The following is a 16,182-nucleotide window of genomic DNA, read 5'->3' as shown; positions in this document are numbered from 1 at the left end:
GCATGGGGTTTCTATCCACAGGTAGACCAGATGCTACCTGTCATCTCCATTCAATCAATGTAATCACTGACCTTTGCAGTAACATGGTTGTTTGCATATCGTATCAGGGCCAGAGGGAGTACCAGAAATCAAGACGAGTGAATAGATTGAAGAGCTTTATCTTTGTTTTTCTCATTCCATCACCACCACCACACATCCACCTAATCCCCTCTATAATGAAAAACCTAAAGAGACAAGCTAGGGAAAGAGGTGTTATTGGGAAGTCCATATTCCTCTTTTTCACTGTGCACCACTGTATTGTCAGTGGTGTGTGTGTGTGTGTGTGTGTGTGTGTTTGTGTTAGTGTTAGACCAATGCACATCTATGATCTCCTGGCTGATACAGTATCAGCATAGTGCAGCTGTCTGGTGAAACGGTTTCAGAAAGAGGAAGCTCTAACAGTTACCACACAGTGAGTGAATCTGCAGTATAGGCTTCCCTTCCCGCCAACTCGCAATGTGCAGAGGATTCCTGGGGACACACAGCTTTGGTCTACTGACGGTTATCTGGGAGTCAGACATGCAAAGAAGTGTGAAGGAGCATCTGTCCTCTTATTCAGATCGTTTAAATAAAAGCAGCAATACAGGTTTACAGAATGTATATGTTTTGTCTAGTCGAGGTGAACTACTTTACATGCTGTTGTTTGTATAAAAAATAAGATATATATTTTATTAAATGGTTGTAATGAATGTAATAATAAAGCTGTTGAATATTGTTGAGTAAAAATTACAATATTTTCAAGTATAATGTAGCATAAAATGGAAGTACTCCATTAGTAGCTCAAAATATTACTTTAATGCAGCACTTGACCAAATTGCACTTTCCACCTCTACCTTAGTGTTGACATATCAAGAGTTGTTCACTGGTTCAGCTTCAACGAGGGCCTACAAGCAGTGATGGATTAAGTCCTCAGATCTTTTACTTTAGCAATACCGCAGTCTAGAAATACTATGTTAAAAGCGAAAGCTCTGCAGCTGAAAGTGCTCATTTTGCAGAATTCTCCATTTCAGAGTGATATAAAACTAGTTCCTGATGCATTAAATGAGTTTGATACTCAGAGCATCAACATAGCAGGAAACAACCATTACCTATGTGAATATATTGTGGGGTAATGTCTACCTGAGCAGAGAATGAAGTCTGAATGAACCTTCTCTGTGCTTTGTTGACATAGCCGGTCCGGCCGCGCGTGCTTTAAGTGCACGCTCCATCATTTGAGCGTGCCCCGCTGTGCCCCGCTGGTTAGCTCACGGCCGCCACTCTGCACCGTGTTCATATGGTTACAGCTGATGAGGCCGTCCTGCATACAGCTCCCACCCTCCGCTTCCCCCTTCAGGTAAACACTGCTAGCCCTGTCTTTTGAACTTTGTTTGCTCCGTTAGCGCTGTAAGCACCGTTAGCTGCGAGCTGCCTGCTCAGCCGTCGCCATGTTGAGAGCCCTTTAGAGGCAATGGAAATGCTCCAATGTCGTATAGAGCACCTTTGATATTGCAGTTAACTTTGGGGTTAATTCAAACTACTTTATATGCTGCGGAGTAGCTTAATCTATAATAATCCTGAACCTCAAGTTGATTTTATGTATTAATTACCTGAATCTCCATAGAAACTATGGTGACTAAAGCTGTCAGATAAATGTAGTGGAGTAAAAAACATATTTGCCTTAGAAGTGTCAAGTGGCATAAAAGCAAATACAAGTACTTGAGTAAATGTACTTAGTTACTTACCACCACTGCCTGTCTGCCTACAGAATAAGGAGCATTTATACAGGTATATTTCCTCAATATGCAGGATGCTGCATCTCCTCAAGAGCTTGTATTCATCTGGGCATGCCCATAAAATAAGAAACCGTTTCTTTGAATGAAAAATTGCTAATGCATCCAAAACACAATTCATAACCTCAATTTACAATAGCTAAACAGGCTGTATGATTACTTTTGGGATAGATATTAGTAATTTCTTAAATATCACACCAAATTCCAAGTGGCATTTCAAAATGTGTCTTTACCTTCAGCAGCCTGGCAGAGATTCACTTTAACATTTTGGCCTATGAACGCCCGAGTGGAGAGATCAGTCTATTTAGTGGCATTATCCAGAAATAGGCTGCTGATATTGGTTGAGTGCTTTCTTGTCTTGTATTGAAAGTCATTAGGTCCTCAGAAGTGGAAATGGAGTATTGATACGCTACTGTACATGGGTCCTAATTGTTGTGGTTTGGTTTTAAATTGTACTGTAATTGAGGATGGATACTGCATGAGAGGTTAATGGCTTTCAGTTAGCTTCTGAACTAAAAACAGATTGGAAAAGTGGGATTAGAAAGTTGTCAGATAGCCAACCAGACAAAACTGCAAAATAACAAAAACATCAGTTAGTATACCTAAAAAAATTTACAACATAAACATTTGTCACACTGTTACATTCTCAATGCAAGTCCTTTACAACTAAATGGCCTCAAGAAAAAAGGTAAATATCTACGGTATTTGTGCAAGTAAGAGTGATACTGATATTTTTGATATTGCTGTATCATGTCCTTCTTTTAGAGGAAGTACAACGATATGAATCTACATGTCACTTAGATGTTTTCCATTATCAAGTTCATCACCTTGAAAAACCTGAAAAACCTATACTAAATTGTGAATATCCTGAAGCCAATACAGTCATATGTGTAATGTGTGTTACAGCAGCTTATCAATATTTACTTTCTCCACATTCAACTAGCATGTAGCCTAACTTTCTTTGGGGGGAAATTACCCCCAAAAAAGTAAAATGGGGAAAAATGCAGCCCACATTTTTTTACTCTGGTGTCACATTTAACTTACAAAATTGATAAATGTCCTAAAGCTGATGGAAGCCCAATCAATAACGACCCCATCAGAGGTTTTATTTTATATTCCGAGCAGGCTTCTTCAAATGTTAGCTCTAAGTTTAGACGGATGCACAGAGGGGGGGCTGTCGTGTCACACTTTCCACACTGGATGTTATCACAACAGTCCATCACACACAGTAGTAGTGTCTCGTGTCTCTTTAAATGCGGGTTGCGTAGATCCTTCATGAATGAAACCATGTGATCCAAACATCATTTGACGTCTGGCGCCTCCGACCATAGATTAAAACAAGCGACGAAGGAGTGGATATATGTAGACCTGCGAAAAGGCGTGAGCGGAAAAAAAAAAAACATTTCTCCAACAGTCTCTCCACACCGGGTCGACCAACCATCGGCGAACCCCCAACCTTCGAGGGCGAAAGTCGCTTGGTTTGACTTCTGGTGAGTCAGCTTTTGTCGAAATCAAACCTTTTCTAAATTCCTTAAAAAGTGCTGAATATAGAGGTGTTGTTTTGCTGAGTGTGCGCGGCCACCGCCGCTGCCGCGCTCGATGTTGCCGCTTGTCCCGGCGTGCGCCGCTGCCGCTGAACTCACAGCAACACCGCTTGCCGTTTAAAGGGCAGCAGTCTGGTATAGTGCTGAATCATCACGGTCCAGTCCTCATACCAGACCCGCACATGCCGTTCCGAGAGACCTGGTCGGTCTGAGCGGACAGCCACGCCGACCGACTAACCGGCGCGTTTTCGTAATAACACAGACAAAGGGGATGCACGTCGCGTACGGCTGTCAGGCTTAAACAGAAAGAAAGAAAGAGAAGCCATGTGTCGGAATTAAGAGACCGTGCGGGGAGTCCGAGAGCAGGTCGGCTGTCTGTGCTCTTATGGTCGGGGGTTCCCTTGTTGTGTGGCTACTAAATGGCTAGACCTTTAGAAAGGTGACCGTATCGCTGAGGGGGGGGCGGGGGGGGGGGGGGGGACCCTGAACGTAGAGTAACAACTTAGGACAGCAACATCAACACACTGTTAGCTTCTGTCCTCTCCTCGGGTGCTGAAGCGGCAGCGGCGGACACACACACACAGAAGCCTCTCTCCCGCTGTCGCTTCACACACTGACTGGTCTGTCGCTTCTTCACAGGTAAGATGTGCAGCGTGTTCGTGAAGTGTGCTGGTGGTGGACATGTTTATGTGTTATTGCGGGCGGTTTCCACACGGACCCCCACCTCCCATCGGGTTTACATTGCGTCCACTCGCTGCTGCGCGTGCTGAGTTGGCGGTGTGACAGAAGTAAAATGGGTAATGAATAAAAACCGGCGACAACAATAAACAACTCCGGCTGACGTCGTGGTGTTTTTATAGCTCGAGAGTAACGTTGTAGTCGATGGTAAGAGGGCAGCGGGGACTCTGCTTCTGTTATGACATTTGCTTTGTGTCAGACGCTGTTCTTCCGACAGGCCTTCTGTTCATGTATCTCTTCACATGTATCTATTTATTAGATTGAAATGACTCCTGCTGTCGGTGTAAACACAGAGGAGCGGTCTATTTCCTGGCGAGCACGGTCGTACACCGGCTGGGCTCGCGACAGAGATGCTGATTCATCACAACGTTGTTATTTCTCAACGTTTGCGCGAGCAGAGCGGAGGCACGAGGGAGCCATGGCAACATGGCACCGGCGGCGGGCGGGCGGACAAAGGTCTGGCGCGAGGGAAGGAAGAGCTCGTTCTATATTTGAGGGTCTGGCTCTGACACACATGAGGCCCGATGGTGTGTAGTGGATGCTCGCGTTTTTATTGGATAATTAGAGCTCGTGTGGGCTGCGGAATGTGTGTTTAAAATGTCATTAGTGCTAAATTTGGTTATTCAGCGGGATCAAATGCATTTCCGGTCAAAGTGGATTTAAAGCTGATATGAATAATGTGCACGCGGGCATGATGAATATCGCACTGAAGAGTATTCAGTTGATTAACCTGTTTGTACTTTTGGGTTGTGTAAACCATGTTTACAGTCACAGGCTGCTGTCACCTTTTGTCTGAAAGTCAACAAATCAAAAATGCTAAATATTAAATGTATTTGGACAAAAACTGCTAAAAGCTGGAGGGGAGAAGGCATCCCCATGTCAGTTAATGTTGAGCATTGACTGCTCGTGAACCCACACAGAGACTAAAAAAAAGAAAAGCACCTGAATGAACTCTAATGCGTTGCAACAGAATACACTGATTGATCTCTTATGGATGGGCCATTATCTGCTGCCTCGTAGCAACCTATATGAGCATTGCAACTCTTAAACAGCGAAGAGTAATAAGCTCTGTGGGCTCGAGAAAAACAGAAACTTCACCCCCTAATGACTCCATATCAGCAGCTTTAGTGAGAGTCAGCACTCTGCGGAGTGTATCAAAAGTATGTAGTAAGCAAGTTGGCAAGTACTGTAATAGAGGGTCATAATGATGAAACAGTTGTATCAGTATTGGAGAGAAGAGCAACCCCCCCCCCCCCCCCCTTACTGTCTTTCTCTCTCTCTCACACACACACATCTTCCCCATTTCCTTTCCTCATTGTGTGTACACACACACACACACACACACACACACACACACACACAACCACGGGGCTAAACTTTTTATACTTGGTATCAGTATTTAATCAGTGCTTGAAGTGCATTTCTCTGTCAAGTACTTTCCCCATCCTTCCCTGGTGTTCGCGGTAATTGAACGCTGACCAATGCTTATGCGTGCAACTTTGCTGATGGTGGCGAAGCGGCAAGGCGCGCGGAGCAAAGGGGGGGATGAAGGAAGAGGGAGGAAGAATGAGAGATGGGATTTGGAGAGAGATTGAGAACAAGGACCTTTTTGTCTTCAAGGCATTCCCCTGAAAATGCTGAGGCGAAGCAAATGCGCTCTCGCTTGACAGATGGCGTTTTCACTTGTTACTTAGCACAGCTAGTTTCTTTGCCTTGCCATGTGAATGTGTGTGAATGTGTCTGTATGTGTCTGTATGTGTCTCTCTCTCTCTGTGTGTGTGTGTGTGTGTGTGTGGGAGCTCGAGATGTAAAACATCTAGTTGCTTTAGGGGCTGTGTGTGAGAGCGCAGTAAGCACCAAGGTTAGAAAAGTGTGTGTGTGTGTGTGTGTGTGTGTGTGTGTGTGTGTGTGTGTGTGAGAGAGAGAGCAACTAGCTTTACTTGCAAGATGTTGAAAGAAGATGCAATGGGAAGTGGTTTTATTATCAGTTGGTCACTACATCATTTTGCACTTGGCAGATTCCTTTACATCCAACAATATGTCTGACTTGAAGCTTCTCTCTTCACGAGGAAGTCAAGTAAGAGTGTTAACATGACTGTGCTGTGTGTGTGTGTGTGTGTGTGTGTGTGTGTGTGTGTGTGTGTGTGTGTGTGTGTGTGTGTGTGTGTGTGTGAGAGTGCTCATACAAACTTGTTTGATCCTCTGCATGTAGGGGTCAAGTTGATGTAACACTATGTAAAACCTCCTCTAGGTGTGTGTGAGGAAGGAAGGACGGGAGCTTCTGAGTGTTTTATACCGCTGAGAGAAGGATGCACACGTGTGGAGAGCTGAAATGATTAGTTGATTCATCAATTAGTCAATTAGGGAATTAATTGGCAGACATTTTTTTTAAAGTCTCTTTCTTTTCATATATTTTTCAAATGGGAACGTTTGATTTTTTTACTCTCTTCTGATAGTAAAGTAAATCTTTGGGTTACAGACTGTTGGTCAGATGAAACAAGCAAATGAACACCGGAATGCAGCTTGTGATTTAAGAAATTGCGATGGACATTTTTCACAATGTGTTTGGCCAATCTGTCAAATTTGAGTAATGAATTATTTTTGTTGTCAATGAAACGTCAAAAGTTTCACCAAAGTTGAACCCAAAGTAAAAACTAATCTAAATATTTAGTTTACGATGATGTGACAAAGAAAAGCAGCAAATCCCCTCTTTGAGAAGCTGGAATCAGAATCTATTTGGCATTCATCATGTTCATCATTGAAAAATTATGATCATCAAAATAGTTGCAGATTATTTATTTTTGATTGACTAATCGATAATTTGTTTCAGCTTTAATTAGAAGTTTACAAGGAAAAAAAAAATAATAATAAGCCTTGTCATAAGTGTTACTGTGAAGATAATAATGTTGCCAGTATCGTTACTTTTTCATACGGCTTCCATTATACTGATAGGGCTACATGGATCAGAACAATATTGTATTTGTATTTACTTTAAGGAATATGTTTTTCTTATGTAAACCTTCCTGTTAACAAAACAAGGTAAACGTCTAAAATGCATCAGTGTTCAGTTTTGCCTCAGCCGTACAAGAGGTCGCCTTTATTGCAGGGCTGTAGTACAGGATTGCATTAGATTGCACAGGTGTTCACACTATTGTGTCCACCTCCTGTGTGTGTGTGTGCGTGTGTGTGTGTGTGTGTGGGAGAGTTTGGTGCTTGTGTAAATAATTTCTAAGTAGCGCCTGCATGTTTATGAGCTTGTTTACTACTGGGATCCATTTGAAAAAAGTCTTGTTATTTTTGCAAATTTCTGAGAGTGGGAGAGAAGTGAAAGCAGGAGTAAAAGACGGAATGGGTGAGTGGGTGAGAGAAAAGTAAGCAGTGGGGCAGATCAATAGTTGAGTGTTTTTTCTCTCCACAGTAATGATGAAATATGGTGTAAGCAGATCTGGTGCATAATCACTGCTGTGTTCCACTGTTCTCCTGCTTCCGTGTGAGTGTGCTGCAGGTCCTTGTGTTATTTTGACTTTGTGTGTGTGTGTGTGTGTTAAATGTACCTTCCCTCCACAAGTGTTTTCACTCCTTATTTACATAACCTCCCCGAGAACCAAAAAATGTACGAAACCAAGATGAATCCCATTGCAACACACACACACACACACACACACACGAGAAGTCAAAAGGATTAGGAAATGGAAAACAAGTTTAAGTGGCTTAAATTACTGCTTTTCTGTATCAACAATCACGCTTTGATCAGCACTTTAAAGTTACATTTTCCTGTTTTCCCTCAAGAGGACTTCTGGGTTTATTTTTCAGACTCCAGTTAAAGGAGACTACTCGCTCCCTCACGTACACAAATAGACACGTTCACTCCAAACCAGAGCAGTGATCTCGTTTTGCACGCAGTGTTGAGATATTGAGAATGTAGCCGTGGAGATGCAAGGCCCTAGAAACGTGAGTCTCCGTACCAGCGGTTGTCTACCAGTTGCATCATATCTCTATGCGCCAATTTGCCGCATTTTTTAACTGCAGTGTGACGATCCCAGAATAGTGGTTTGAATTTCGGAACCTTTTAAAATAAAAATACATACACACACACACACACACACACACACCGTGCGGATCAATGCCAAGAAGCGAAGAGAGGGAACAAAGATGTGTGTGTGCCTCAAATGTGGCACCGGCTCTTTGCTTTCACCTGTGGCATTTCATTATTTCCTTGCAACAACAGTTCTCCACCTATTCTAAGTTCACACTGAAGCCTAAGATTGGAAACTTCGCATCAGAGCTGTTCTGAAACTAAATGGGTGTCATCTTTGAAACACCTCTAAGTCACCCTCAAAGTGACTGAATGTATGTCATGGAGTGTTGGCTTCACTTTTTCACCATTAAACCGGCGTAGATTATGCGTAGCCTCTCTGGATGCGGATTCTTCTCGTATTGTCAACTGAAGTATCGCTTGTACGTCTGTTTGACCTGTTGTAGACAACGGAGACTATGCCCGCAGCTCACGGTTATTTTCATTGTCGACTTCATCTGCAATCTTTTTGTTTATTTCATCGATTAGTGGATGAAATATCAGAACAAACAGAAATATTCATAACAAGGTGATCTTCAAATGGCTTGTTTTGTCCAACCAACACCTCACAATATGTTCAATTTACTAGCACATACCATCATAAAACAAAATCATGTATAAGAAGCTGGAACCAGTGAATGGTTGTTCTAAAGAATGACTTAAAGGATGAATTGGACATCAACATTGCTGTTTCTATTGATCAACAATTTGATTAATCAACCTATTATTGCTCTAAAGCTGACGAAGCTGCAGACGAAAACGAGAATTGTAGAAGACGAGTTTCATCTTGATTTCTTTTGTCTTTATTCTGGAAACCTTGCAATATATTATTAAGTAAGATTAAATACAGAGATAGCCTATTAGGATAATGCGCAAACACAAAAGTTGATCAGTTTTCCATAAAAACACAAAAGTTATTTGAATGTATTGATGCGTTACTAGAGGATGTCTATAGCTCGTAAATGTTTGTCACGAAAGACAAACTAACTGACTGTATGGAGTAAACGAGACATCGCTACGACAGCAGAATGAGCACATGGCCACATGCTATGTCCTGTGTGTGTTTGTGTGTATTTTTGTGTCATACCATCTTAAAGTGGCAGCAAATGTGAAACCTTAAAATGGTCACCAGGAATGCCTCGGTGCAAAAGGCCACCGCTCTCCATGACACCTCCATGAGCTACAATCTCCTCTTGTTTGTTTCTGGTCCTCAATGTTTGTCTCTGATATGATCTCACTCGTACGTGACTGACAGTGATGCACGTTTACTTTGCTGCTGCATCGAAACTTTCTCTCAACTTAGTACTGCTAACCAGGGACGTACAGCGTCCGGGGGAAATAAACATTTAACACGCCGCTTCACTTATCGCTGTCTCCCTCACAACCCTCTGCTTGTTTTTCACACACACACACACACACACACACACACACACACACACACACACACACACACACACACACACACACACACACACACACACACACACACACACACACACACACACAAAGAGAGGACCAACTTCACCTACGGTACATGCTTCTCTCCTCTTACAAAAAAAAAAAAAAGCACTTATGAAAAAAGGAGCCAGAGCTCAATTGCCCTGACAGTGCAGTTTTTTTTTGCTTGTGTTGGGAAATTTGTCATCACACTCCGACTTACTACCTGGAATGGGAAAAACGTGTCGACGCCAGGACTTTTTTTTCGTGCCTTTAACAACACACTTGCACAAACACACTGTCTCGCACACATACGAACACACACCCTTTGTGAACTCTCAGAGGAGTGTGAAAGTGATCGCTCGTCTCTTGCCGTAGATTATCATATGCATATGAGGGGCCCGGCTCTCGCTCCTTTGCAATTCCTTTTCCTTTACTTTCCTTGTGTTTTCCCCATCTCCTATATGCTCCCCCCACTGTCTGTGTTATCATGCTTATTACACGCTCTGCATACCTCCCAGTTAATAGCCTCCTGCTCCCTCTCCACAGACACGGCTCAAACTGGGTTTATTTCCTCCCCCTCTCTCTCTCCCCCCCGTGGCCCTGCATCTCTGCGGTGAGCCTGCCCCGTCTCTCTACACAGGTTGCCATTATCGCTGATCTGATTCCTAATTCTCAATTAGCCTGCACACAGGGCTCATTGTTAATTATTTACCAACTCCCTCAGCACCCTCGGCCCACACTGGATCGATGAGAACATTTCTTTATTTTTTTAGAAACAACGCCAAGGTGGGCCGCAGCCGGAGGCCAAGTTTTGTGGCGCTTCCGAGGTATTCATTCACGTTCCCTACATTTAGCTCTCTTTGTGTCCTTCCATCATGTCCTCCCTGTGTCTTCACCGCCATCCTTTGTGTTTTCCATTATTGCTCAGAGAGTTGCATGAGGGAGGAGGAGCAGTTAAAGCAGGTGTTATGTTGGGATTATTCAATAAAGGCAGACTTGCCACTGCATCACAACCGACTTGTGACTCTCACAGTCTATTCTTGATCATTCTCTATATGCTAGCTTGTCTATGCTCGGATACACCCACACACACCAGCCCCCGGGTCGTTATTGAAGCGTCTAATCTGGCTATTTTCCTCTGTGTGTGTGTGTGTGTGTGTGTGTGTGTGTGTGTGTGTGTGTGTGTGTGTGTGCGCTTGCAGCATGTCACCAGCTTTAAGTCCCTTTCTAAGAAATTCCTCTCTGTGTGTTGGCAGTGGCTAGAGCAAAAGGTTCTCTGAAACAAGATTAATTAGAGCTCTGTCTGAAGCCACACACACACACACACACACACACACACACACGCACACACAGTTCATCATCCTGTTTGTCTGCACTAGACTGCGCTTTAAGTCTTGTGCAGTTTCTTGTGCACTTTAATCTATCTTTATAAACCACATGATCACTGTTCACCTTCTGTCACACTATTACTCTCGTTTTCATCCTTTTTCCAGGACCCGATTTGTCAAGAAGACAGCATGTGAAGCTTTTTCTGTGTGTGTGTGTGTGTGTGTGTGTGTGTGTAGGTGTGTTTGTCTTTGTGTGTGTGTGTGAGATAGAGAGCAGAAGGTTGGGAGAGAGAGACAGAGAGAGAGAGAGAGATGGTCAGCAGTAGTTTCATTGCACTGGATCAGCTCCACAACTTTTCTAATTGGAGGTTTTAGTCGTGGTCGTTGCTGAGTCCAGGTTTTTTTTTCGCCCCCAATCCCCCGCCATCCATCCTTCCCTCCCTGCTTCTCTCTCTCTCTCTCTCTCCCCTCCACAACCCCTCTCTGTACCCAACAGCTAAGCTCTTACAAATGTGTTGAGGATGCATTTTCACCCAAACGCTTTCCCACCCCCTCTTCACCCCCCCGTCCTGTTCCTCCTCATTGCCGTTCCTCCCTCAATCCCCACCTCTGTCCCCCTCCTCTCTCCTCTCTCCTCCTCCTCCTCCGCCCGACTCACTTGCCTCTCTCTTTTTCTTCTCCTCTTTCTCCCTTGTCATTTGCACCCCCCACCCCGTCCTCCCTCCATACTCAGCATTTTTCTCGGCTGTGGGTGTGATGTCTCCGCTGTAACGCTAATCAGCTCTGGAGACGTCAGCATTCTTTCAGTCCTCCTTCACCAACTCCAGCAACCCCCCCCCCCCCCCACCCCCACCCCCCCCCCACCCCCACCCCCCCCCATCTCCTCTTTTCTTACCTAGTCGGTCTGCACCTTGCCATCCGACCAACTCTTCAACCTCTTTTCCTCACTTTCTTCTATTTTCTTTCTTCTCTTCTAGCCGTATTGTACTCATCTCCACCTTTTCTTCCACTCATCTCCACCTTGTCTTCCATCCCTGTCCCCATGTCCCGTCCTCTGTGTGTGTGTGTGTGTGTGTGTGTGTGTGTGTGTGTGTCTGTAACTGTAAGCAGCTCTGCTCTTGAGTTGTCAGCGTTCTTTCAGTTGCTCCATAAAAATACAGCCTGCCACAGCAGAAAAGCTGTCTGTTGTAGCAACAGTGGCTGTGGCATTGACCACACCGCAGCGACCACCCCGCAAGCATTATGGGAAGGACACCTCTGGCACTTTGTGTGTGTGTGTGTGTGTGTGTGTGTGTGTGTGTGTGTGTGTGTGTGTGTGTCTGTATGCCCAAGATGAATGGCGATGCCTTTGCTCAGCAGATGATGCTTAACCTGGATGACTTACACATGGTCTGAGCTCTCAGACAACACACGCTAGTTTATTGCAGTTTTATGCTCTGGTGTAGGTCAGCTTTTATTTTGTCTAACCTTGATGAAATAGCCCCAAACTTGATTTACTATCCTGCTCTGCCGGTGTACTAACACCGCAAATACCACCTCTTCAGCTACAAGTCGTATTTTTTAAGCAACAACGCCAAAAATCAATTTGTTCAAGCTCCTCAAATGTGAACAGAAGCTGTTTTTCTTTGTGTTTTATTTTATTAAACTTAATATCTTCAATATAATAATATCTCAAAACATGCAATTTGACCATTCGGCAACAAGGACCCCCTAATGAGTGGAATCGATGAGGAGAATACTACTGCTTGCTATCTGAAGCTAACACAATGGCAATGATTACGAAGGAGCTTCTTTACCGATTATGGATATAAACACTACAAGTACCTTTTGTGCACCTGCAGCAATTCCATTTGCTAGTTTTATCGAAGACATTTTAATTATGTGTTGTCAAATATGGAATAAAACCTCTGAACCATGCACGCACAGTAAACTCAATTCCCGCACGTACCGCAAGTATTGTTTAGCACCTAAAACAAAACTACATTTGCATGTTTGTGTACTTGCAGCAGAGCGTTTTACGTGTGTGTTTTATTGTGCCCCACTGGCATGGCAGCAGGGGAATGTGTGTGTGTGTCTTGCTGGCATGCTTTTTGTTTGTATGTAGATGGAGTTATGGGGGGTTGGGGTTTGGGCACAAGGGAAATAAACCAGTGCCTGGCAGGAAAACAGCCTCTCCCCCTCCTCTTCTCTACCCCCACCCCCAACAGCCACCCTCAGTCTTCATGTCTTTGATCCATCTATTGTGCGATGATGCACCTCCAGCTGTGGGAGTCTGCAGTGGTACATGTGTATGGAAGATATTTGTTTATTGAGAAGAAGCGCTACATATACATTGTGAAATTAAAAAACATTTTAACTGACTTACCTTAACTCATTAAGGAGTGCTTGAAGTCAAATGCCTTGAATGAAGCTCCGTTATAGTAAAGCTGCCATGTGAGGAAAAGTGTAGCATCACTTTACTTCCACATTTTTCCTTATTTCACTGAATTCCTGACAGAATTTTCACTTGCTGTGCGTTTGACGCGCGTTGTGCGCATGTATGACTACTTGTATGTTCTTGTAGAGACTACTTGTATGTTCTTGTAGCGCACGTTTTTCTTTGATCTACAGCTATTTATAAACTGTAGGGTTTGTGGCAGCGCTCGCACAAACACTCACGCACCCTCAAAGGCCGACAGAGGTGCATTGTGGGGGAGGTTCACTGGCACGCTCGGTGCCGTGCGGCTTGACAGAAAAGAATACGAAGGAAACGAGAACAGACGCGCTGCCTCATGTCATCACCTCCAGAAAGCTTTTCTAAATTACCCAACTTGTGAATGACTGAAGCGGTATCGCATTTTAAAGTGTCCCTGGTGTGAAATACAGATAGGAATACAACAGGCTTTCCTTCATCAGCAAATTGGTGAAACAAAACTTCTTATTCAGCAGTATCAGGTGTGGATGTATGACTGAAAAGCAGGTGTATTTAGGCTTTGAAGACAGCGGCATTTCAGCCAATCAAATGTAAGGGATGAGGGATGAGGAGAAATTTGTGTGCAAGGAGGTGTGTGTGGGGGGGGGGGAGTGAGATCAGGAATCTGCTGAGTCATCATGACTGGTCTCATGATGATCGCTCAGCAGCAGCAACAATAGCCACCCTTTATCGAGCGCGCACACACACAGGTCTGAGAGATGAGAGCCAGATCAACGCACCACACAAAGCATCTCATTGAGAGCTTGTGGAGATGCTCATCTGTGGAGCTGTGCGCTCTGAGGTCTGATCTCATCTTTTGCCCTTCCAGGCTCCCTCTTTGTTGACTTCTGATTCACCCTGTTTTGTCTCCATCCTTTTGTCCCTTGTTTCCCCTTCGGTACAAATGCGTATACATCATTTTATTTGGTTTGCCTTCATTTTTTATCCCTAGTAGGTGAAGGACGATATCTGTTTTTCTACTTCTCTGCTGTCTGTACACTACAGTCTGTAGGTGTGTGTGTGTGTGTGTGTGTGTGTGCGTGTGTGTGTGTGTGAATGTTAGGGCTCTAACAGTTGGTTTTCCCCTGGAGTCCTTCCCACACATTTTACCACTTCCTCTTCTTTTTACGCTCGTTTCATTCCTATTGGCCTGAAGCCAACCAATAAGAGATCAACAACACAAAGGTAGTGGGCACTGCAGTGTACCCACCAGGAAACAGGAAGTCAGGGAGATTCTAAGTGTGTCACTTTCACTCATACACTGTGACACAGATGCATGATCCTGTAACATGCTCACACAACAGTGCTCCAACAGGGGATTTATATTTGGTGTGTCTCCACTGATCCTGGTGGGTATTGACACACAGTAACTCTGTTCTTATTCATCTAAACAAACAAACAACGTTATTGTTCTAACACATCATCGTAACACGTGATCGTAGTCCTTAATGCTGTTAGTAGAACTTCAGCTCTCTTTTCTGGTGTTTCTTTGCTTATGTTTTGCACTCTCTTGCGTCTCCGTAGGTCTGTTCAGAAGAGCAAGGCACTTGTGGCATGACGACGACTAACAAAGGAAATAAAGCCTTGAAGGTGAGAGGGTGCACGTTTTACACGGGATTCTCTGTATTTTGCTATGTTGTTCTGTCTCACTCCCCCGTCCTCCTCTTGTTTCCTTGCAGGTGAAGCGTGAGCCGGGGGAGAATGGCACCAGCCTCACAGACGACGAGCTGGTGACCATGTCAGTGCGGGAGCTGAACCAGCACCTCAGAGGGCTCACCAAAGATGAGATCCTGCAACTGAAACAACGGCGGCGCACCCTGAAGAACCGGGGCTACGCCGCCAGCTGCCGGGTGAAGCGAGTCACCCAGAAGGAGGAGCTGGAGAAGCAGAAGTCCCAGCTGCAGCAGGAGGTGGACAAACTGGCCAATGAGAATGCTTCCATGCGAATTGAGCTGGACGCTCTGAGGTCTAAGTACGAGGCATTACAGACCTTCGCCAGGACTGTGGCACGGAGCCCAACTGTCGGGGTCGGGGTGAGGGCTGGAGGGGTCGGAGGAGGGGGAGGGATGGCGTCATCAGTCATTGGTCCACTCATACCGGGGAAGATGGCAACAGCCACGAGTGTAATTACAATAGTGAAGTCAAAAACAGATGCACGGTTTTGAGGGAGGGAAAGAAAGGTGAGGGTGTGTCGGGATGTAATCCTTCCTCTCTGCTGGCCACCTGTCCTCCACCTGCACTGACGTCAAACTGCTAGGCAGTCTCCACCACGTCGCCTCAGCATGTTCCTGTCACCTGTCTCAGATCAGTGCAGGTGGAGGAAAGGATGGAAGCAGAGGGAGATTATTGAGACGATAAAGATGGAAGTCCTTGGTCAGCGCATGATCATTTAGCACAGGACAGATACACAGACTTCCTACGGTCACTGAAAACCCGGAAAAGTCAAAGAATTTGAGATTAGTTTTATTCCAGGCCAGGGGGAGGGGAAATGTCAATACCTCAAAACACTCAATCATGCAATTTTGTTCAGTTGCTACTTACGTCAGTCAAGTGTTCAGTGTCACGTTTTACTGCTGGTAGATCAAGATATCTGTAAATTCATAATAATCCCGTTGCACACTAGATTTGAAGTGCTCGTTTTCCCAAACCAAGATGTAGAACATTTAAATTCGCTAGACCGACAGAAATATTCTAACACATGCATTGCATATGTATTAGACTGAAAAAAAGATGCTATTAATGTGTTGGTTATAGAAAAGAGTGTTGGGTCCCTGAGCTCCAAAAGATTTCATGTGAC

The 16,182-nt window shown here is 44.4% G+C and overlaps 1 protein-coding gene across 1 annotated transcript; it reads left to right on the top strand.

Annotated features, from left to right (window-relative positions):
- Nucleotides 1-3,178: 3,178 nt before the first annotated feature.
- mafgb (v-maf avian musculoaponeurotic fibrosarcoma oncogene homolog Gb) lies at nucleotides 3,179-15,550 on the top strand (the record flags this gene model as incomplete). Its single annotated transcript, XM_079160065.1, has 3 exons — nucleotides 3,179-3,298; nucleotides 14,910-14,975; nucleotides 15,065-15,550. Exons 2-3 carry the CDS (start codon nucleotides 14,940-14,942, stop codon nucleotides 15,548-15,550), a joined length of 522 nt encoding a protein of 173 aa, XP_079016191.1. The 5' UTR covers nucleotides 3,179-3,298; nucleotides 14,910-14,939.
- Nucleotides 15,551-16,182: the final 632 nt, after the last annotated feature.

This window comes from Pholis gunnellus, assembly GCF_910591455.1.
Source record: "Pholis gunnellus genome assembly, chromosome: 5".
NCBI classification, from domain to species: Eukaryota; Metazoa; Chordata; class Actinopteri; order Perciformes; family Pholidae; genus Pholis; species Pholis gunnellus.
The sequence above is the reverse complement of the archived record's forward strand: the minus strand, read 5'-3'. Positions and strand labels throughout refer to the sequence as shown.